At 36.3% G+C, this 25,266-nt stretch overlaps 1 protein-coding gene across 4 annotated transcripts in view; it reads right to left on the bottom strand.

Annotated features, from left to right (window-relative positions):
• RNF180 (ring finger protein 180) overlaps positions 1 to 25,266 on the bottom strand; it is a 280,386-nt gene that overhangs the window by 214,305 nt on the left and 40,815 nt on the right. For all 4 annotated transcript variants that reach the window (XM_060295817.1, XM_030844068.2, XM_060295818.1 and 1 more), the window contains exons 3-4: positions 5,329 to 5,424; positions 2,750 to 3,706 (exon numbers count right to left, since the gene is read on the bottom strand). In XM_060295817.1, the coding sequence (XP_060151800.1) occupies positions 2,750 to 3,706; positions 5,329 to 5,424 (1,053 nt within the window). The remainder of the gene's footprint in view (positions 1 to 2,749; positions 3,707 to 5,328; positions 5,425 to 25,266) is intronic.

Here is a 25,266-nt window from a genome sequence, read left to right as displayed (position 1 = left end):
CTCTGCTCAACAAGTAAATGAATAAACTGTGGTTCATTCATACAATGGAATACTATTAAGGAATAAGAATAACAAACTAGAGATATATGCAACAACTTGGATGAATCTCACAGGTAATTATGCTGAGTAAAAGAAGCCAGTCTCAAAACATTACATACTATGTGTTCTAATTTTATAACATTACATTATTTTATAAAATTATCAAAAAGACAAACTAAAGTAATGGAGAACAGATCAGTGGTCTTCAGGAATTAGGCATGGGACAAGGGTGTGATTATAAAGATATAATCATGGCACAATTATAAAGGCACAAGGGAAATTTGGGGTGGGGCTGATGGAACTGTTCTGGACCCCCACTGTGGTGGTTGTTATATGAATCTATACATATGTTTAAATTATAATGCTGTATGCCAAGAATAAATGAACTTTATTGCATGATAATTAAAAAAGAAAACCAAAACCGAAAAGACTGTGTTGAATAAAAAAAGGGTTTGCTCAGCACTCTTTCCCCAAAGTAGATGCTCAATTAACATTTGCTGAACAAAAACACTGAAAACTGGCTGTAGTTTCTGCTTTAACAATAATCTCATTTACATCCCTAAACTTCAAAAATTTAAGTAACTTTTTGTAGCATCATTAACATTTTCTATCATGGTATCTGCCACAGAAAGATGTCTAGTTTACACACAAAAAAATTTTAAATATCAAATGAAAGTCAGAAATCTAGATATCCCAACCAATTATTTTAAACTTTAAAAAGATTACCATTAATAATAGGTAACTTTTTCTTTATATCTTGTATGCATATCTTTCTCATTAAAAAAGGGGCAGGATCTGTTTGGAAGTCATTACCCAAAGGCATGATATACAAAACAGATATCTGATATCTGTTTTAGAATCAACTAATCTTTATTAAACATTAAACAAGCTGAATAGATAAGCCATTAATTTTTCTCGAATATCAACTCTTCCTAGGACTTATCCTTTTCCTTGAATTAGTAAAACTATTAAAAATTCTTCTTCCTTCTGACTCAAACCACAGTGTGTACTCACACTGTGAATTCATGTCATTTCTATGCTGCTACCTGTTTTTAGATTTTCTTTGCTAAGGACACATTGGGCATTTGTTTGCCTGTAGCTTCCGTGCAATCAACCAAACCTATTAGGATCCCACCATATCATTCCTGTACTGACTTGTCACAGGTCTGACTAAGACTCATTCACTTCGATCAGTTAGCTAAACAGATTGGTTAAATCACATGTGTGTGAATGAATAAAAGCAACCTTATCAAAAAAAAAAAAGAGGACCATTAATTTTGGTCTTACTTTGCTTTCAACTGTGTGAAAAAGAGTGTTCCTATGCTAGAAAATGATTAAAAATATAACAGGTTTTCAGAAGTACCTAGCTTAAGAATTATACACATTTTGAAAATTGTAAAAATGTTATTTGCATATTTACAGCACAGAACAAGTATAATTTTCATACTTCTTTGAACTCTCTATTTGTTAAGAGAATTATTTTAGAACCCTCCACATTGTTTTTAAGGTATTTGTTCTGTTCACTTAACATATGATCATCTCCAATTTATCTAGATTTAAGTCAAATTTTCAATAAAATTTTTGAATTTTACAGTTTTGATAAGTTAAACTATAAAGTATATTATAATGGTGCTAAAACATATTCTTTTTTACATCCTACAGTATATGCTTTGATGTCACATTACACCATCACTTGCAAAGAAACCAAATTGAAATGCTTTTCTCAGAAACCAGTCAAAAATACAAAAACAATTACTTATACTATCTAACCAAAAGATGAAAAATACCTAACATGATTGAGGCACTTAATACAGTAATTTTATTTTATTCAGTCCATGACTAGAATCATAAACAATAATGAGTTTGCTTAACTAAGAATGAACTATTATGTAAAGTTGTAACTTTCTGTATTTTAGCCCTGAGGACACTGTTAATATTCAATATACTAATTAATAAGAACTGCTATCTATTATGACCAAATAATGAAGGCAATTTGCAAAAATAGTTTATACAGAAATAAGCTGGTCCTCAAACTTCTAAATTTTCATAAGCACCTCATCCACTGGTTTTAATTGGTTTCCTCAGTGCCTAATATTGGTTTCCTTCACACACCCCACCCCTGAACGTATCATTATAGGTATAGGAGTTCAAACCACAGAGAAACACCCTCTCCTATAAAATTACAGTAAGGGTCAATTATCCTTTAGATAATTTTCACAATTTAGCACAGTTAACCATATCTGGCTAATGTGGGCACATAATTAAACAGGGCTCCTTGAAAATATCCATTTAAACTAAATGTAATGAAAGTGAATGAATTTGTCACTACATTGGATTTACTTAGGGAAACATTTTTGTTTCAATTTAACCTGAAAAAACAGCACTGCAAAACAACCCTAACATGAATATATTTAAAATGTGTATGACAACCTAGTCTCAATATCATGAGATGAATATTCCTATAAAATATTAGCAAAATTGGGAAAAACTTCACAAAAGGGCATTTTCTGAACATGTGTAAGCACAGAGACATGGTTATACATGTCAGTTATGATAGAGCTACATGATCATTAAGTTCACTTGGGAGAAATGTCATTTCAAAAATCACTCAAATCAAGTTTTTATAATATAGGTAATTCAAAGTTAGCTCCTCTCCCCAAAGGCTGACATTTATAAAACAGAATTTTTAGTAAACTCTTTTAAAAATTACCTGCTTCTGCAGCCATCTTTCATGCCTTCGTTGTTTCCGTCTCAGAGTCTTCAGCTTGCTCTTTTCTCTCTTACTGAGCCTCTGATTAATGGCACCCAATGAAAAACTGCCTGAGTGCAGGAAGTCCAGAGGAGAGAGGTGCTCTTCCTGGTCTGGGGCCTCCAGTGTGCCCCTGCCAGCTGAGGGCAGGTCCATCAGGAAAGTCAGGTTGTTAGAACTAGCATGGCCAGAGTACACTGCAGAAGCTTCTAGACCACACTGAAATTCTCCTCCTCTTTGTGTCTGGGTCTCACGGGGAGTCACTGAAAATCTTTGCAGCAGCATATTAGGATCAAAACTGGATGAAATCTGAAAGGAACGGTTATTTTTACTCGATTCTAAAGGCAAGCCCGAAAGGTCAATAGGCTGCGTTTCATTTAGCCTGGGATACACAGTAGTCTTACTATGGATTTCATATAAAGTGGGTAATAAAGTCAGTTTCTCACTGATGTCCAGATCCAAGCTATGTGATTTTCTATGAAAAGCTTTCGTAGTGCATCTGCCAGTCACAAGCCGCGGAACAAGAAGCTGACATTTTGGATCTGCTTTGAAGAGCAGTTTTTCGTTCTTCATCTTGAAATACGTTGACCGTACCTCCAGGCAGAGTGCTTCCGTTAATCTTCCAGGGCCATTATTATTTTGGGCCATGTTTAAAAGCCCGTGATTTCTGTTTTTGGAGGCGTCACCTCTCAGCAGAGTTTCCTTGTCACAACCTGACTGAACTCTAGGATGTGACAAGTATTTCAGCGAGGGTCTCATTAGTCGGCCTGACCGTGTTGGCTGATAATCGGTCCGGCTTTTGGAGAGATGTACAGCTGCAAGCTGGCCACAGGAACATTTTGGAGTGCTGACAAAATTAAAGCCCCCTAAACGGGCCCCACAGAAAGGGCAATTCAGTTTTCCAACTGTCCACTGGGCCTACAGGTAATAAAGGAAAATAAAAACAATTCTTTCTTTGTAAAGTAACCAAAGAGAATGTGAGCTGTTTTTTTGTTTGTGGTTTTATTGTTTGTTTGTTTGTTTTTTAAAGCCGACCACATGAAAGTTTTCTATGCCACAGAAAAGGCCAGCATTCTGTTTTCTGATTAGTAGACAAAACAGTCTACTAGATGGAAACAAGCCTTCCAATAAATAGAGATAAGAAGCTCCAAAGGTCTAGAATGATAACATATTGCACATCACACCCATCTAAACGACACTCCTAAGAATTCTAAAAGTCTCTTAAACAATAGGCTGAATATGGATACAGTGTGAACTAATGAAAAGAAAAATACACTATGGAACCAGGAAGCAAATCAGTCTACAGAGCTTAATTTGCAAGTAAAATCTCACAGAAAAGTGTCTGTTTTGATACACTTCTTGCATACCAAGCACTGTGGGAGGGAACTTTACCCAGCCAACAGAATAAAGCTCTTCCTGCCTTTTTACACACAACCAAAAGATATTGGTTGCATACATCAGTTATTTCATTTTCTATACTCAGATTACAAATTAATAATGAACTAACTTAAAGTTATCTTTTCAACAGAGATAGTAGGACATCTACAGTGTCCTAATACATTTTCTAAAGTTCAGGACACTAATAAGCAGTGCACTGGCATTTTCCCAGGAAATCATTACAATGTGAGAATGGATGCAAGGGATATCTAGCTAATGTTATTCTTTAACAAAAAAAGTAAGCTAGTCAGTGGAGAAAGGCAACTATATTGTTCCAAAAATCATATTACTTATACTTTTCTAATACTTAGCTTTTTTGAATTATGAGAAATAATGATGCCACACTGACAAGATGAATTCCTACTCATAATATTTCATTAAGGATCCTTAGAAGTGTGTTTTTTTGATACTGATTGTGCCAATAAGAGTCATTAATTTTCCAGTTTATTTTACATTTGTGTAATGAGACACATAGGATATTTCATTCACTCAATAGGTACTGTTCTAGGTGCTGGGGATATAGTACATAATGAACAAAATATAAAAACTTCTGACTTCACGGAGTTTTATTCTAGTAGAGGAGCTAGGTAACTAACAAGATCAGTAAGCCCTTTGTGTGTGTGTGTATATATATGCATATGTGGATGTGTATATGAATGTGTATAATAATTTATATATGTCATATATACTTAAGCATATTTAAAGTTCTATATATCGCTTATAATGTGTGTGTAAAACATAGATAGGTATATAAAGTAGAGAAGGGAGAAGGGAAGTGTTGAGAGTGGTAATAGTGGGGAGTGGCAGCTGATAGACTGACTAGGCAATGCCTCACTGAGAATAAAGACCTAAGGAAATGAAGAAACAGGTGAGTAGTTGTGGGAAGAGAATTCCAGGAAGGGGAAATAGCAAGTGTAAAGTCTGAGGTATAAAAGTACTCAGAGCACTCCAGTAATAATGAAGAAACCAGTAAGTGTAATCAAGTTACACACCCTTTCATGTCTCTTGAAACAATGCATCCAAGAAAAATAGCTCTAAAATGAGGACAAAAACTTTCTGAAGGTAGTATATTCCTAATTTTACTCAGAAACTATGGAACTTACTTTTTGTATTAGGCAGTGTATCCATTCTGGAAGGGCTTCTACATCCATATGCCACACATGACAAATATTTTGATCATCAGCTGAATCATGTCTATCCTGTTATATCAAAATGCATATTAGTCATGACTAGTTCAGAATTTATTACACAAAATTCATATTTGAGTAAAACACAAAAAAATACTTTCAATTTTAGATAGGAAGGAAATACATGCTGCCCTCCTCTCCTTACTCCCATTGCCAAAGAGACAAACCCAGAAAGAAAAGGTGTTTTCTTCAGGGAATAGCCACGTTTAAATTGACCAAAAAAAAAAAAAAGATTCCTCCATTTCATTGAGTTCATCAAATTAAATTTAAAATTGAGCAGAAAGTTACTGAATGGACAAATCTGGTGCCCTATTTCTTCTATGTGTGAGTAAAAATACTACCATTCATGACAACTTTCCCCAGCCTTCAATCTCTGATTCTGTCTGGATTCTAATGACAGAATAAAGGAGTTGCTGTATTCTCTATCAAGATGCCCAAGAAAAGTTTAAGAGAATGGGAGAAGAGGAATAATTGTACAGGGAGCTAGAAAGGCTTTGGCTAAATTTCAGCTGTGTAAGTACAACAAAAATTTCAAAAAGAGACAATTTTAGCCTTTTGAAGTAGAAATAAATGTGATATATAGTTGAGACACGATGACTTCTCAACATGTCAAAAAAATTCAGGGCAGGCCAGGGTGAAGATATGTGGTTCTTTACTACCTCTGTGATGGTAGGACAGCTGCTTTACCTCTCTGGCTCTCTGTTTCTTTTCCCGTAAAACACTGCTACATAACTGCTCAGGTCCCTTCTGGGTCTACAGAATTTCATTCTGTGAAATGACAGAAAGGGCTGATTGACAAGAACAGCACAAGGGTAGGCTCCTGTCCATATATCCATTCCCAGGATCAGATTTTAAACAGAAGTAGCTCTGCAAGCTGCCAAAGAATAGTTCTCTTTTATATTTCCAAAGTGGTTGCACTACTAGTTACTATAATCAGGTTATAACAAAGTAACAAACAACAAGGAAATTATTAAGCATGACTTAGAAGTTTGTATTCACAGTACTATGAATGAAAAAGGACTGAATCTCTTTAAGAAATTTTCACTGAAAAATCTACATTAGATTGTGACTTAGAGCCAGGATCACCCAGAATTTTTGTTTAATATCCCAAGTGGTTCCTCTGGACCTTACATCATTTTTCTCCTCCATCAGTAGATCCTAAGGTACTAAATTGTTGCCCAGTATAGACAAAAAGTTTCAGTGTAATTTATTTACATATTGGAAAGATCTATAAAGAAGTCATGTTAATCTAACTTTGGTCAGGAGCCCAAAACATCAAAATATAAATTAAAAGTGGAAGAGACTTGAGCTACTGTTATAGGTTAGATCACATTTCATTATTTTGTATATTGTATACAGCAGTATCTTATATACCAAAATAATAATTAGTGCTAAACCAAATTCAAGATTATAATGGTGAAAGAAAACTTTTGTTAAAAGGTTTAAAAATTTCCAATTCTAATGTTTTAAAAATCTGCAACATGGGTTGAAAATATTTCAATGGCAAATAGAAAATCTGTTGGGAAGGGTTTATAGTTGCCCAAAGAGAAACTTTACAGTTTTATTCATGATGCCTAAACTCCAATTCTGGTTAACAAATAGAACGTCCCATGTCAATACAAGAATAATGAGGGCCAGGAAAATGCATGGCAATATGAAGAGGATATTACTGAACAGAAGTAAAGTTAGGAACAGAAGAGGAGATGCTAGGAATACTCTCTAGCTCAAACATCTTACTGCTCCCTAATACATGTCTATTCACAAGAGTGTTAGGCAAACATACAAAGGTTTAATCTTATTCTAGATTATGATAAAATGATACAGCGAAAATTCAGGCAGAGAGAAATGTAATTCTTGGTTTTAAGATAGCGAAGTGAGTACATCTTCCAGCCTATACTCCCTATCAAACCACAGAACCTACAAAATATTTTTCAAAAAAAGGAATCAATAGATGAATGGGAAAATATGGATGGGGAGATTTCAATGGACCAAAAATTGTAAGGAACCTTTGAGAGATTAATGAGGGAAACAAGAGCATACTGTATTCAAGTATATAACAGATGAGAACAACACAAAGAACGGCCCATGCCAAAGCTGTGGAAAATAGAAGCAAAAAAGGGCCCTGGGCAACTATTAGGGGTGGATGTGAAGTCTGTCTGTCTCCAGGCAAGAGGAGTACTTGGGGCAGAGAGAAATAGGGCAAAATTTCTGAAAATGTGGCTGGAAAGGCCTGGAAAAAAATGGAAAGCATTTGCAATATGTCCAGAAGATGAGCTACGAAGGACCAATTTCTATTCTTGCTGAAAATATTACCACATAAAAATATTACATTATTTAATATATTAACTATATCAACATAAAGAATATGAAATAGATTTGTTTTAATAATAAGGTACACCTCTAACACACACTGTTGTTTTTAAATCAAGTGAAAGAGAACTAAATATACTCTGAATTACGATACTAAAAGCATATACAACCTAAAGAAAACCAATATTAAAACTTTTCTATGGAAACATATGTATATAAATGGATAGAAAAGGTACCTTACAGGCTGTGTACCAAGTTGATATCACTGGCTAGATTTGAAGAACGAAAGAAGCCTAAGATTAGGAAAGTTATTAAAAGGAAACTAACTTTTCCGTAAGTGTTTTAATGGGAGAATATATTAAATTACACTTATATAATAAAATATTTATTTAAAAATTGATGTAAATAAAAATAAAATACATTGATTACTTCTAGTTCTGGCAATACTGGAGTAAGTGGTATTAGACATGCTCTCACTATTAAAACTGATAAAACTAGGCAAAATATATTAAAGTATTATTTTAAGACATTAGACAAAAGAAAGCACAGGACTGTGATCCCTCAGAGAAGGAAAATAAATGAGGTAAGTCTAAAAATAACCATGGATTTCTGCCTGGGGGAACTTTTAGAACCTTGGTGTGGGGAGGAGGAACCCAATTAGTGTACAGCAGCCTTGATGATTTAAGATGGAGCTCAGAGTCTGTAGAGGCTAAATAGCTAGAATTTGCAAGACACTGTACTGGCAAGGAGAGGCCTATACATAGAAAAAAAGTTCTAAAAATCTGTATAGTGATTCCTCTAAATTTTTGGTTGAATATCCATATGGACATATGTAGGGTGAGATATCAGAGAACCAGATAAAGAAAATTTACCAAGGAAAAGACATCTTCTAGTGAGCTGTAAACATAACTATTCACACAGCGCTCACAGCAAGGCTGGGAAGATGTTCAAGTTCCAAGCAGCCAGAGTAGAAAGATCTCAATGAACTTATGGGGTCTTTAGGAGAGATTCCAGAAGAGTTCTGCCTTAAAAGTAGGGCTAAATTAGCCCAAGAGTAAAGGGTACTAAAAAGCAACCCTAGCAAATCTTAAAAATAAGCCTCCAAAGAATGAATTTCAATCACAAATAACTCATATGCCTGCTAAAACACCCTTTAAAGGAAGACAATAATATCCAGACACTCAATAATGTTAAATCTAAATGTCCAACCTACAAGAAAAATTATTAGATATGTACCAAAAAACCCCACAAACACCAAACATGTGATCCACAACCAGGAGAAAAACTGATCAATAGAAATATACCGCCCCAAAGTGGATATTATTGCATAAACAGACATTAAACCAGCTGTGACAAATATTTTCAAGTATTAAAAGAAAAACATGAGTATAATGAAAAGATAAATTGTCTTAATACCAAATGAATGATATATCTAGAGGAAAAACTTTTCTGAAATTAAAAATTTCACTTAACTGCAAATTAGACACTGCAGAAGAAAACCTGAACATATAAAATAAAAAATAATGAAAAAAACCAAGCATAGAAAGAAAAAAAGTGTGGAAATCAATGGGCAAAATCTCAGTGACTTTTGGGAAACATCAAATAGTCTAACATACATGTAAATGGAGAAAAGACAGAACAATAGAATAAATCATGGCCAAATTTTCCAAAGGCCTACAGATTCAAGAAGCTCAGGGATCCTCAAACAGTGTAAACACAAAGGAAACCATGGCTCTTAATAAAATTGCTGAAATTCAATGACAAAAGAGTACATCAAGAAAAACTAGGTATCTTACAAACAGGAGAAAAAAGATAACAATGACTTTTGGAATTCCACTTAGGGCCATGAAGAAATAGGAGTTCAGAACTAACTTCCTACCACAAACAACTAGGAAACTGGACAAAATGTAACAAACAACTATTTTCAAAACAGTGGGACAACAGGCAGTAAAATACTGACTTCTGAGAGAAATAAATTAATTGAATCTACAGTTATCCAGACTTTCTTCCTGGAGGCAATTAACAGAATACAGTACACATGAAGAAGGAACCCCAACAGAGTCTGGTCAATTTTCTGACTTGAGGAAACAAGAATCAGATGTTTTGGAGCTTAAGGCAAACTAAAATCTGCAGGACACAGTACCCAAGAAAAAGATTTTTTTTAAAGTTCCAGAAATTTGTATATGGTTTCCCCTTGAGTCTTTGATCAAAGTCCAATATGGTCATGCTTAGAGCAAAACTCCAGGAGACTGTGCTAAGAACACCTGTACAGGGGAAAGAACAATTAGAGAGGCTATAAGCCAAATAATTCCAAGAGCTCACACAGGGCCAGGAAACATTATGTTCCAACCAGCCTGATGGAAAAAGAACCATTAAATAATGAAGCATTCAGTAGTGACCCAAAGGGTCATTCCATAAAAGTGGGACTAAATTAGCCTTAGAATAAGGACTACTCTAAACCTGCCCTAAAGAACCTAAAAATAAGCTTCTAAATTATCAAAATTATCTAAAAACAAGTATTAGGCAGAACAAAATACAAAAGCCTTTAAAGGAATAAAACAAAGAATAACACTCCACAACATGAAATTTACAGTGTTTGGTATCCAAACAAAAATCCAACATGGTACAGGCCTGGGGGAAAGGAATAGCAGCCACTGAGGGAAATGGATAAAACTCTATCCAGATCCTTTCTCCTTGTCTCCCCAACAAAATAAAAGCCTTAAACTACTAGCGGAAGGACAATACACATTGTGACCCTTAGAGCACTGATGAACAGCAACAACAAAACCCTCAAATCCCTGAGAGTGGCAGGAATACAATGCTGGACGCAAAACTATAACTAAAAGGGACAGGAGCACTGAGATGGCCAAACCCCTAAGATCCAAAAATGCAGTGCCTGAGGCAGTCAGGAAAGGAAGTTGGATGTAAAGTAGGGGACAGAAAGGAAAAGATGGTACTGATGAGGATGAACTGAAACTCATGCCAGTTTCACTGTCTCTGATCTTGATTATGTGGGTATATATCAGAGAAACTAGAACCCTTCATCACGGAGCTAAATATACATCTATCGACCCAGGAGGTAGTCTGAACTAGGATCCAGGGGAAGGCAGAGAAATTATAGGCTTGTTGAAGTTGCTGTCCCTCTTCAACAAGGCAAGCTAGCATTATAAAACTATGAGGATAGAGAAGAGATCAGTAATTGTCAGGGTTGGGTGAGGGAGGAAAGGATTGAATATGAAGGGTGAGCATGAGAGAATTTAGGGAATAATGTAACTGTTCTGTATCTTGATTGTAGTTATGTATAATCAACCCTATTCATTTGTCAAAATCCAGGGAACTGCATACCAAAGAGTAATTTTACTGTATAAAAAATGTTATAAATGAAGGTGAAATAAAGACTTTTTCATAGGAACAAATCCTAAAAGAATTTATCATCAGTAAACTTGAACTATAAGACATGGCAAAAGAAGTTCTTCAGGTACAAGAAAAATTTCATCAAATGAAACTTGGATCAACACAACTGAGTAAAGTGATCCTCAAATGGTAAATGTAAAATTTATTTTTTTCCTTTTAATTTTCTTTAAAGGACAGCTTACTTGTTAAAGCAAAGTTTGTTAAAAATTTGTTAAAAGTTAAAAGTTTGTTAAAGTTAGTTAAAAATATACTGTGGAGTTTTAAATGCAAAAATAAAATATCTGAAGACAACAATAGGAAATGAGAAATGAAAGCATACTGAGTAAGATTCTCACTCTATATGTGGTATGGCATAATATAATTTAAAGGAAGACTTTGATAAATTACAGATGCATGTTGTAAACCAAAGATCAACCACTAAGGGAAAAACAGTACCCTAAAAAGTCAACAGACATAAAAGGAATCCTGAAAATAACTTAATCCAAAAATGCAGTAAAAGCAAAACAGAAAACAGAACATGAGACAAATAAGGAATAAATAAGATGTTACATTTAAGCTCAAACATATTTATACTCACATTAAATGTAATGATCTAAATACTCCAATTACAAATCGGAGGATATTAGACTGGATGACAAAGACCAAACTATACATCGTATACAAGAAATTCATTTTTAATATAAAGGCACCCATAGGTTTGGAATTTAAAGGATAAAAATTTTTATCATGCTAACATAAATCAAAGGAAAGCTAGAGTTGCTATTAATATCAAAGTAGATTTCAGGACAAGGAATATTGTCAGGGATAAAAAAGAAACTTTTCATAATTATAAAAAGGAGTCAATTCATCAGGAATACATAACAATTGTAAATATGTATTCACCAAATAGCAAATGTCAAAATACTTGAAGTAAAAGCTGACAGAACTTAAAAAGAAAATGGACAAACGCATAATTATAGTTGGAAATATCAGCATTTGTCTTAAAAAGTTGTATTACAAGTAGACAGAAACTCAGTAAGAATATAGAACATCAGAGAGGGGGAAGATGGCGGAAGAGTAAGACGCAGAGATCACCTTCCTCCCCACAGATACACCAGAAATACATCTACCCGTGGAACAACTCCTACAGAACACCTACTGAACGCTGGCAGACGACCTCAGACCTCCCAAAAGGCAAGAAACTCCCCACGTACCTGGGTAGGGCAAAAGAATAAACAGAGACAAAAGGATAGGGACGGGACCTGCACCAGTGGGAGGGAGCTGTGAAGGAGGAAAGGTTTCCACACACTAGAAGCCCCTTCGCAGGCGGAGACTGCGAGTGGCGGAGGGGGAAATCTTGGGAGCCGCGAAGGAGAGCGCAGCCACAGGGGTGCAGAGGGCAAAGCGGGGAGATTCCCGCACAGAGGATCGGTGCCGACCCGCACTCACCAGCCCGAGAGGCTTGTCTGCTCCCCCGCCAGGGCACGCAGGGCTGCGAGCTGAGGGTTGGGCTTTGGTCGGAGCGCAGCGAGAGGACTGTGGTTGGCGGCGTGAACACAGCCTGAAGGGGTTAGTGCACCACGGCTAGCCGGGAGGGAGTCCAGGGAAAAGTCTGGACCTGCCGAAGAGGCAAGAGACTTTTACTTCCCTCTTTGTTTCTTGGTGCGCGAGGAGAGGGGATTAAGAGCGCTGCTTAAAGGAGCTCCAGAGACAGGCGCGAGCCGCGGCTAAAAGCGCGGACCCCAGAGACGCGCATGAGACGCTAAGGCTGCTGCTGCCACCAAGAAGCCTGTGTGCGAGTACAGGTCACTATCCACACCCCTCTTCCGGGGAGCCTGTGCAGCCCCCCACTGCCAGGGTCCCGGGATCCAGGACAACTTCCCCGGGAGAACGCATGGCGAGCCTCAGGCTGGTGCAACGTCATGCCGGCCTCTGCAGCCGCACGCCCACCCGCCCCGGCCTGAGTGAGCCAGAGTTCCTGAAGCAGCTGCTCCTTTAACCCTGTCCTGTCTGAGTGAAGAACAGACGCCCTCCGGCGACCAAAACGCAGAGGCGGGGCCAAATCCAAAGCTGAACCCCGGGAGGTGTGGAACAAAGAAGAGAAAGGGAAATCTCTCCCAGCAGCCTCAGAAGCCACGGATTAAAGCTCCACAATCAACTTGATGTACCCTGCATCTGTGGAATACATGAAGACAGCAAATCATCCCAAATTGAGGAGGTGGACTTTGAGAGCAAGATTTATGATTTTTTCCTTTTCCTCTTTTTGTGAGTGTGTATGTGTATGCTTCTGTGTGAGATTTTGTCTGTATAGCTTTGCTTCCACCATTTGTCCTAGGGTTCTATCCGGCCATTTTTTTTAATAATTATTTTTTATTTTAATAACTTATTTTATTTTACTGTATCTTCTTTCCTTCCTTCCTTCCCTCCCTCCCTCCCTCCCTCCTTTAGACAATGAATCATCCCAAATTGAGGAGGTGGACTTTGAGAGCAAGATTTATGATTTTTTTCCCCTTTTCATCTTTTTTGAGTGTGTATGTGTATGCTTCTGTGTGAGATTTTGTCTGTATAGCTTTGCATCCACCATTTGTCCTAGGGTTCTATCCGTCTGTGTTTTTTTTCTTAATAATTCTTTTTTATTTTAATAACTTTATTATATTTTATCTTACTTTACTTTATCTTCTTTCTTTCTTTTTTCCTTGCTTCCCTCCTTCCTTTCTTCCTCCCTCCCTCCATCCCTCCCCCATTTCTTTCTTTCTTTCTACTTCTACTAATTCCTTCTATCTACTTTTGCTCCCTGTTATTCTGAGCCATGTGGATGAAAGGCTCTTGGTGCTGCAGCCAGGAGTCAGTGCTGTGCCTCTGAGGTGGGAGAGCCAACTTCAGGACACTGATCCACAAGAGACCTCCCAGCACCACATAACATCACATGGCAAAAATCTCCCAGAGATCTCCATCTCAACACCAGCACGCAGCTTCACTCAATGACCAGCAAGCTACAGTGCTGGACACCCTATGCCAAACAACTAGCAAGACAGGAACACAACCCCACCCATTAGCAGAGACGCTGCCTAAAATCATAATAAGTCCATAGACACCCCAAAACACACCACCAGACATGGACCTGTCCACCAGAAAGACAAGATCCAGCCTCATCCACCACAACACAGGCACTAGTCCCCTCCACCAGGGAGCCTACACAACCCACTGAACCAACCTTAACCACTGGGGACAGACACAAAAAACAATGGGAACTACAAACCTGCAGCCTGCAAAAAGGAGACCCCAAACACAGTAAGATAAGCAAAATGAGAAGACAGAAAAACACACAGCAGATGAAGGAGCAAGATAAAAACCCACCAGACCTAACAAATGAAGAGGAAATAGGCAGTTTACCTGAAAAAGAATTCAGAATAATGATAGTAAAGATGATCCAAAATATTGGAAATAGAAGAGACAAAATGCAAGAAATATTTAACAAGGACCTAGAAGAACTAAAGATGAAACAAACAACTATGAACAACACAATAAATGAAATTAAAAATACTCAGATGAGATCAATAGCAGAATAACTGAGAAAGAAGAATGGATAAGTGACCTGGAAGATAAAATAGTGAAATAACTACTGCAGAGCAAAATAAACAAAGAAGAATGAAAAGAACTGAGGACAGTCTCAGAGATCTCTGGGATAACATTAAACACACCAACATTCAACTTATAGGGGTTCCAGAAGAAAAAGAGAAAAAGAAAGGGACTAAGAAAATATATGAAGAGATTATAGTTGAAAACTTCCCTAATATGGGAAAGAAAATAGTTAATCAAGTCCAGGAAGCACAGAGAGTCCCATACAGGATAAATCCAAGGAGAAATACGCCAAGACACATATTAATCAAACTGTCAAAAATTAAATACAAAGAAAACATATTAAAAGCAGCAAGGGAAAAACAACAAATAACACACAAGGGAATCCCCATAAGGTTAACAGCTGATCTTTAAGCAGAAACTCTGCAAGCCAAAAGGGACTGGCAGGACATATTTCAAGTAATGAAAGAGAAAAACCTGCAACAAAGATTACTCTGCCCAGCAAGGATCTCATTCCGATTTGATGGAGAAATTAAAATTTTTACAGACAAGCAAAAGCTGAGAGAGTCCAGCACCACAAAACTAGCTTTACAACAAATGCTAAAGGAACTTCTCTAGGCAAGAAACACAAAAGAACGAAAAGACCTACAATAACGAACACAAAACAATTAAGAAAATGGGAATAGGAACATACATATTGATAATTATCTTAAATGTAAATGGACTAATGCTCCCACCAAAAGACACAGATTGGCTGAATGGATACAAAAACAAGACCCATATATATGCTGTCTACAAGAGACCCACGTCAGACCTAGAGACACATATAGACTGAAAGTAAGGGGATGGAAAAAGATATTCCATGCAAGTGGAAACCAAAAGAAAGCTGGAGTAGCAATTCTCATATCAGACAAAATAGACTTTAAAATAAAGACTATTAGAAGAGACAAAGAACACTACATGATCAAGGGATCGATCCAAGAAGAAGATATAACAATTGTAAATATTTATGCACCCAACATAGGAGCACCTCAATACATAAGGCAAATACTAACAGCCATAAAAGGGGAAATCGACAGTAACACATTCATAGTAGGGGACTTTAACACCCCACTTTCACCAATGGACAGATCATCCAAAATGAAAATAAATAAGGAAACACAAGCTTTAAATGATACATTAAACAAGATGGACTTAATTGATATTTATAGGACATTCCTTCCAAAAACAACAGAATACACATTTTTCTCAAGTGCTCATGGAACATTCTCCAGGATAGATCATATCTTGGGTCACAAGTCAAGCCTTGGTAAATTTAAGAAAATTGAAATTGTATCAAGTATCTTTTCCGACCACAACGCCATGAGACTAGATATCAATTACAGGAAAAGATCTGTAAAAAATACAAACACATGGAGGCTAAACAATACACTACTTAATAACGAAGTGATCACTGAAGAAATCAAAGAGGAAATCAAAAAATACCTAGAAACAAATGACAATGGAGACACGATGACCCAAAACCTATGGGATGCAGCAAAAGCAGTTCTAAGAGGGAAGTTTATAGCAGTACAATCCTACCTTAAGAAACAGGAAACATCTCGAATAAATAACCTAACCTTGAACCTAAAGCAATTAGAGAAAGAAGAACAGAAAAATCCCAAAATTAGCATAAGGAAAGAAATCATAAAAATCAGATCAGAAATAAATGAAAAAGAATTGAAAGAAATGATAGCAAATATCAATAAAACTAAAAGCTAGTTCTTTGAGAAGATAAACAAAATTGATAAACCATTAGCTAGACTCATCAAGAAAAAAAGGGAGAAGACTCAAACCAATAGAATTAGAAATGAAAAAGGAGAAGTAACAACTGACACTTCAGAAATACAAAAGATCATGAGAGATTACTACAAGCAACTTATGCCAATAAAATGGACAACCTGGAAGAAATGGACAAATTCTTAGAAATGCACAACCTGCCAAGACTGAATCAGGAAGAAATAGAAAATATGAACAGACCAATCACAAGCACTGAAATTGAAACTGTGATTTAAAATCTTCCAACAAACAAAAGCCCAGGACCAGATGGCTTCACAGGCGAATTCTATCAAACATTTAGAGAAGAGCTAACACCTATCCTTCTCAAACTCTTCCAAAATATAGCAGAGGGGGGAACACTCCCAAACTCATTCTACGAGGCCACCATCACCTTGATACCAAAACCAGACAAGGATGTCACAAAGACAGAAAACTACAGGCCAATATCACTGATGAACATTGATGCAAAAATCATCAACAAAATACTAGCAAACAGAATCCAACAACGCTTTAAAAGGGTCATACACCATGATCAAGTGGGGTTTATTCCAGGAATGCAAGGATTCTTCAATATACGCAAATCAATCAACGTGATAAACCATATTAACAAACTGAAGGAGAAAAACCATATGATCATCTCAATAGATGCAGAGAAAGCTTTTGACAAAATTCAACACCCATTTATGATAAAAACCCTGCAGAAAGTAGGCATAGAGGGAACTTTCCTCAACATAATAAAGGCCATATATGACAAACCCACAGCCAACATCATCCTCAATGGTGAAAAACTGAAAGCATTTCCACTAAGATCAGGAACAAGACAAGGTTGCCCACTCTCACCATTCTTATTCAACATAGTTTTGGAAGTTTTAGCCACAGCAATCAGAGAAGAAAAGGAAATAAAAGGAATCAAAATTGGAAAAGAAGTAAAGCTGCCACTGTTTTCAGATGACATGATACTAGACATAGAGAATCCTAAAGATGCTACCAGAAAACTACTAGGGCTAATCAATGAATTTGGCAAAGTAGCAGGATGCAAAATTAACACACAGAAATCTCTGGCATTCCTATACATTAACGATGAAAAATCTGAAAGTGAAATCAAGAAAACACTCCCATTTACCACTGCAACAAAAAGAATAAAATATCTAGGAATAAACCTACCTAAGGAGACAAAAGATCTGTATGCAGAAAATTATAAGACACTGATGAAAGAAATTAAAGATGATACAAATAGATGGAGAGATATACCATGTTCTTGGATTGGAAGAATCAACATTGTGAAAATGACTCTACTACCCAAAGCAATCTACAGATTCAATGCAATCCCTGTCAAACTACCCTGGTATTTTTCACAGAACTAGAACAAAAAAATTCACACTTTGTATGGAAACACAAAAGACCCCGAATAGCCAAAGCAATCTTGAGAATGAAAAACGGAGCTGGAGGAATCAGGCTCCCTGACTTCAGACTATACTACAAGGCTACAGTAATCAAGATAGTATGCTACTGGCACAAAAACACAAAGATAGATCAATGGAACAGGATAGGAATCCCAGAGATAAACCCACGCACATATGGTCACCTTATCTTTGATAAAGGAGGCAGGAATGTACAGTGGAGAAAGGACAGCCTCTTCAATAAGTGGTGCTGGGATAACTGGACAGGTACATGTAAAAGTATGAGATTAGTTCACTCCCTAACACCATACACAAAAATAAGCTCAAAATGGATTAAAGACCTAAATATAAAGCCAGAAACTATCAAACTCTTAGAGGAAAACAGGCAGAACACTCTATGACATAAATCACAGCAAGACACTTTTTGACCCACCTCCTAGAGAAATGGAAACAAAAGTAAACAAATGAGACCTAATGAAACTTCAAAGCTTTTGCACAGCAAAGGAAACCATAAACAAGACCAAAAGACAACCCTCAGAATGGGAGAAAATATTTGCCAATGAAGTAACTGACAAAGGAATAATCTCCAAAATTTACAAGCAGCTCATGCAGCTCAGTAAGAAAAAAACAAACAACCCAATCCAAAAATGGGCAGATAACCTAAATAGACATTTCTCCAAAGAAGATATACAGACTGCCAACAAACACATGAAAGAATGCTCAACATCATTAATCATTAGAGAAATGCAAATCAAAACTACAATGAGATATCATCTCACACCAGTCAGAATGGCCATCATCAAAAAATGTAGAAACAATAAATGCTGGAGAGGGTGTGGAGAAAAGGGAACACTCTTGCACTGCTGGTGGGAAATTGAATTGGTACAGCCACTATGGAGAACAGTATGGAGGTTCCTTAAAAAACTACAAATAGAACTACCATATGACCCAGCAATCCCAATACTGGGCATATACCCTGAGAAAACCATAATTTAAAAAGAGTCATGTACCAAGATGTTCATTGCAGCTCTATTTACAATAGCCAGGAGATGGAAACAACCTAAGTGTCCATTATCAGATGAATGGATAAGGAAGATGTGGCACATATATACAATGGAATATTACTCAGCCATAACAAGAAACGAAATTGAGCTATTTGTAATGAGGTGGAGGGACCTAGATTCTGTCATACAGAGTGAAGTAAGTCAGAAAGAGAAAGACAAATACCGTATGCTAACACATATATATGGAATTTAGAAAAAAAAATGTCATGAAGAACCTAGGGGTAAGACAGGAATAAAGACACAGACCTACTAGAGAATGGACTTGAGGATATGGGGAGGGGGAAGGGTAAGCTGTGACAAAGCGAGAGAGAGGCATGGACATATATACACTACCAAACGTAAAATAGATAGCTAGTGGGAAGCAGCCGCATAGCACACGGAGATGAGCTCAGTGCTTTGTGACCGCCTTGAGGGGTGGGATAGGGAGGGTGGGAGGGAGGGAGACGCAAGAGGGAAGAGATATGGGAACATATGTATATGTATAACTGATTCACTTTGTTATAAAGCAGAAACTAACACACCATTGTAAAGCAATTATACTCTAATAAAGATGTAAAAAAAAGAAAATAAAAAAGAATATAGAACATTTAGACAACACCATCAATCAACTGACATTTGTGCAACATTATACCCAACAACACAGAATAGATATTTGTTTAAAGTGCACATGGAATACATTCCATGAAAGACCATTTGTTGGACCATTATTTAGATTTGAAAGGAATGAAGTAATGCCAAATGTGTTCTCTACTATAATGGAATTAAATTAGAAAACAATAGCAGAAAGATATCTGAAAAATCCCCAAGTATTTGGAAATTAATAAACATACTTTAAAGAACCTATGGGTCAAAGAAGAAATTACAAGAGAAATGAGAAAATACCTCAAATTGAATAAAAAGGAAAACACACATATTAAAATTTGTAGGATGCAGATAAAGCAGTGGTCATAGGATACTTTAGAGTATAAATATATTTGACAAAATAAAGGATTCAATGATCTAAGCTTCTTCCAACTTAGAAAGCTACAAGAAGAGCAAATGAAGACTAAAGTAAACAGAAAGAAAATAATATATATCAGAAATAAATAAAATAAAAAATAGACAAACAATGAAACTGAAAGATATTAAAGAAAGATAAAACATGACCAATATTTGGGAAAAGGAGAGACATGATTATAGAATCAATGACATTTAAACAATAATAATGTAATGGAGTGGATATTTTTATGAAAAATGTTGGCAAACTAGATGAAATAAAATTCTTAAAAGATACAATTTACTTAAATGAATCAAGAAGAAATGGGCTATATGAACAGTTCTAAATCAATTAAGCTAAATTCGAAATTAAATCTTGTCTCCCACCAAAAGCAAACAAACCGCTCCAGGCCCAGATGGCTTTTCTGGTGAACTGTATCAAACAGTTAATGAAGAAATATACAAATCCTATACAAATTCTTTCAGAAAACTGAGTATGATGGACTGCTTCCCAACTCATTTTATAAGGCCAGCATTATCACAAAAATTTTTAAAGATAAAGACGTTATAATAAAAGACATCCATGAAGGAGAGGATCAAGATGATCGAGTAGGAAGACCCTGAGCTCACTTACCCCCATGAAAACATCAAAACTACAACTACATATAGAGCAGCTCTTGAGAATGACCTGAACACTAGCAGGACAGATGGCTCTTTTACAACCAAGGTTATGAAAGAGAGAACCACACAGAGCCTGGTAGGAGAGGAAGAGAAGCATTTCTAGTTGCAACCTAGCCCCCTAGTGGGTGACCAAGAAGAGGAAGGGGGTATCACAGTCTTGGCATCCTCCCTAAGAAGTCAGGGGTTCAAGTCCCATATTAAGCACCCAAGCCCTGGGGTCTGGCAACAGGAAGACGGGTCCCCTTGGATGCTTAGAAAATCAGTGGGGCTTTCCAGAGGGCTGTAAGAAACCGGGACTCTGCTCTTGAAGGGCATGCACACAGACTTGCTTGCTCCCAGTCCAAGGATAGAGGCAGCAGAATGAAAACTGTTTGGTGCTCTGGCCAGCCTGCCAGGACCATCCCAGAATGCCCGCCCAACCTACACTGAGCACCTGCTCTAGCCCCTCCAGCTCAGGTATTGCTTCCCACCAATGTGGAGACTGCCATCACACACAGTAGGGAGAAGCACAGCCAGCTCAGAATGGCTGCCCTAGCCCCTTGGGCCCTGACAACCTCCCCCCAACCAAGGCAGAGACCACCATCACCATTGTATGCCTGCTGAGAAGAGGAGATGCAAAACCAGATCAGAACTGCTGCTCCAGCCTCTTGGGCCCTGACCTCACCCCTAACCAAGACAATCCAAGTCCAAGACCACCAATGCTCTGAGGGAAAAGCCCAATTCCCTCAGGGCTCCTGCTCTAGCCCCTCAGGCCACAGTTCCACCACCAGACAGGGGTGCAATTACTATCTAGTATGGGAAAAACCCTGACTCACACTGGGCTCTGGCTCTAGCTCACCCAACTTTTTCCCTACCTCCCACCAAGGCAGTGGTCAGCAGCACATCCCAGGAAAAGACATGGCCCATGATCACTTCAGATCCAACTCTCCCACCAATGCCATGGGGCACAAGTGGCCTGTATAGGGATGTTCCCACACACGGACACACCTTCAAGACCAGGATATGTAACTCTTTCACCTAATTTCATTAAAACAGAGAAAATCAAACAAAATAATAAAGGTTAGAATGGAAATAGAGACAAAAAAAGATCAATGAAACTAAGAGCTGGTTTTTAAAAGGTAAACAAAATTGACAAACCTTTAGCCAGACTCATCAAGGAAAAAAAAAATGAAGTCTAAGTAAACAAAATTAGAAATGAAGAGAAGAAATTAAAACCAACATCACAGAAATATAATAATACTATGAACAGGTACATGCTAACAAACTGGACAATCTAGAATAATTGGATAAATTTCTAGAAACATACAATCATCCAAGACTGAATAAAAAACAAACAGAAAATATAAATAGACCAATTACTAATATTAAAATTGAATCAGTAATCAAAAAACTCCCCAAAAACCAAAGTTCACGACACAACAGCTTCACAGGGCAATTCTATGAAAAACTTAAAGAGAGTTAATACCTATCCTTCTCAAACTATTCCAAAATATTGAACAGGAGGGAACACTTCCAAATTCATTCTATGAGACCAGCATTACTCTGATACCAAAACCAGACAAAGACACTACTACTACAGAAAATTAGAGACCAACATCCCTGATGAACACAGATGCAAAAATCTTCAATGAAATATTAGCAAACCAAATTCAATGATACATAAAAAGGATCATACATCATGATCAATTGGGATTTAGTCCATGGATACAAAGATGGTTCAACAACCACAAGTCAATCACCGTGATACATCACATTAACAAAACAAAGAATAAAAATTACCCGATCATCTCAACAGATGCAGAAAAAGTACTTGACAAAATCCAACATCGATTCATGATAAAAAAAAATCTTGACTAAGTTGGTATAGAGGGAACATACTTCAACATAGTAAACACCATTTATGACAAACTCACAGCTAGCATTCTACTCAACAGTGGAAAGTTCAAAGCTTTTCCTCTGAGATTAGAAATAAGACAAGCACAACACTGTAAATCAACTATACTTCAATAAAAAAAAAAAAAACAAGGATACCCACTCTAAACACTTTTGCTCAACACAGTATTGGAAGTTCTAGCAACAGCAATTAGACTAGAAAAAAAAAAAAGGCATCCAAATTGGAAGGAAAGAAGTAAAACTGTCACTATTTGCAAATGACATGATACGGTACTATTCAGAAAACCCTAAATACTTCACCAAAAAACTATTAGCACTAATAAATGAATTCAATAAAGTTGCAGGATATAAGAAAAATATACAGAAATCTGTTGCATTTCTATAGACTAATAATAAACTATCAGAAGGAGAAATCAAGAAAACAATCCCATTTACAATCATATCAAATAGAATAAAATACCTAGGAATAAATTTAACCAAGGGGGTGATGACTTGTACTTTGAAAACTATATGACACTGAAGAAAGAAATTAAAAATAATATAAATAAATGGAATGATATCCCATGTTCATGGATTGGAAAAAATATTGTTGAAATGTCCATACTGCCCAAAGCATTCTACAGATTTAATGTAATCCCTACCAAAATACCCATTACATTTTTCACAGAACTAAAACAAATGATCCTAAAATTTGTATGGAACCACAAAAGACCCCAAGAAGCCAAAGCAATCTTGAGAGAAAAAGAACAAAGGTAAAAGTATCATGCTTCCCGACTTCAGATTATACTACAAAAAGCTACAGTTACCAAAACAGTATTGTACTGGCACAAAAACAGACACAAAGATCAATGGAACAGAAATAAACTGACACACATATGGTCAATTAATCTACAACAAAGGAGGCAAGAATATACCATAGGGAAAAGACAGTTTCTTCAATAAGTGGTGTTGGGAAAATTGGAGAGCTACATGTAAAAGAATGAAATTAGAACATCTGTTCACACCATATATAAAAATAAATTCAAAATGTATTAAAGACCAAAATGTAAGACGTGAAACCACAAAACTCCTAGAAGAAAACATAGGCAGTATGGTCTTTGACACTGCTCTTAGCAATATTTTCTTTGAATTTGTCTCCTTAAGCATGGAATACAAAAGTGAAAACAAACAAATTGGACCTAATCAAGCTTAAAGGCTTTTTACACAGTGAAGGAAACCATCAACAAAATGGAAAGGCAACTTAATGAATGGGAAAAGATATTTTCAAATGATGTAACTGATAAAGCATTAATATCTGAAATAGATAAAGAACTCACACAACTAAATATCAAATAGAACAAACAATACAGTTAAAAAATGGTCAGAGAATCTAAACAGGCATTTTTCCAAAGAAGACATACAGATGGACAACAGGCACATGAAAAAATGCTCAACACCCCTAGTCATCAGGGAAATGCAAATCAAAACCATAATGAGATATCACCTCACACCTGTCAGAATGACCACCATCACAAAGATGAGAAATAACACGTGTTGACAAGGATGAGGAGAAAAGGAAACCCTCATGTACTGCTGGTGGGAATATAAACTGGTACAGCCACTATTCAAAATAGTATGCAGGTTCCTCAAAAAGAAAACCAAAAAAAAAAAAAAAAACAGTGCTACCATACAATCCAGTAATTCCACTTCTGGGCATTTATCTGAAGAAAACAAAAATAATACTTCAAAAAGATATATGCATCCCAATGTTTACGGCAGCATTACTTACAACAGTGAAATATGGAAACAACAAAGATGTCCATCAATGGATAAAGAAAATGTGGTATATGTGTTTGTGTATGTGTATAGACACACACACACACACACAATTGAGTGTAACTCAGCCATAAATAAGAATAAAATCCTGCCATCTGTGACAACATGGATGGACCTGGATGACATTATGCTAGTAAAATAAGTCAGAGAGAGAAAGATAAATACTGCACGTTTTCATTTATATATGGAATCTAAAAAACAAAGAAATATAACAAAACCGTAACAGACTCACAGATACAGAGAACAGACTGGTGGATGCCAAAAGGGAGACGGATAAGAGAAGGGCTAAAATGGGTGAAAAGGATTAAGAAGTACAGATAACTAGGTATAAAATACATAAGTTACAAGGGCATAATGTACAGCATTGGAGCATAGTAAATATTTTATAATAACTATGTGAAGTATAATACATAAAAATATCAAATTACTACACTGTACATCTGGAATTAATATAATATTGTAAGTTAACTATACTTTGAATAAAAAAGACATCCACAGACAAACATCTTTCTTAAACAAAGCATCAAAATCCTTGATAAAATATTAATAAGTAAAATTTAGCAATAGATTATCATATATACGTAGAAAATACTAAGAGATCCACAAAAAGCAACTAAAAAGTGAGTTTAGCATAATAGGTTTGCAGGATATAAAGTCAATATACAAATTCAACTCTATTTCTTTAGATTAGCCACAAGAAATTGTAATGGGTAACTTATTAAATATCAATTATAACAGCAGCAAAAAAACATGAACTTAGGAATAAATTTAATACAATATGTACAAGATCTCTCCATCGTAAACTAGAAAACACTGCTGAAAGAACTGAGGAATACATAGTGGTGTGTATCTCAGGAATGAAAAGATTGATATAGCATTCAAAAATCATTCAATATAACTCAATATAATAATATAAAACAGAACAA

Source organism: Globicephala melas, chromosome 3 (assembly GCF_963455315.2).
Source record: "Globicephala melas chromosome 3, mGloMel1.2, whole genome shotgun sequence".
In the NCBI taxonomy this organism is placed as follows: Eukaryota; Metazoa; Chordata; class Mammalia; order Artiodactyla; family Delphinidae; genus Globicephala; species Globicephala melas.
This window is presented reverse-complemented; position numbering and strand designations above follow the sequence as displayed.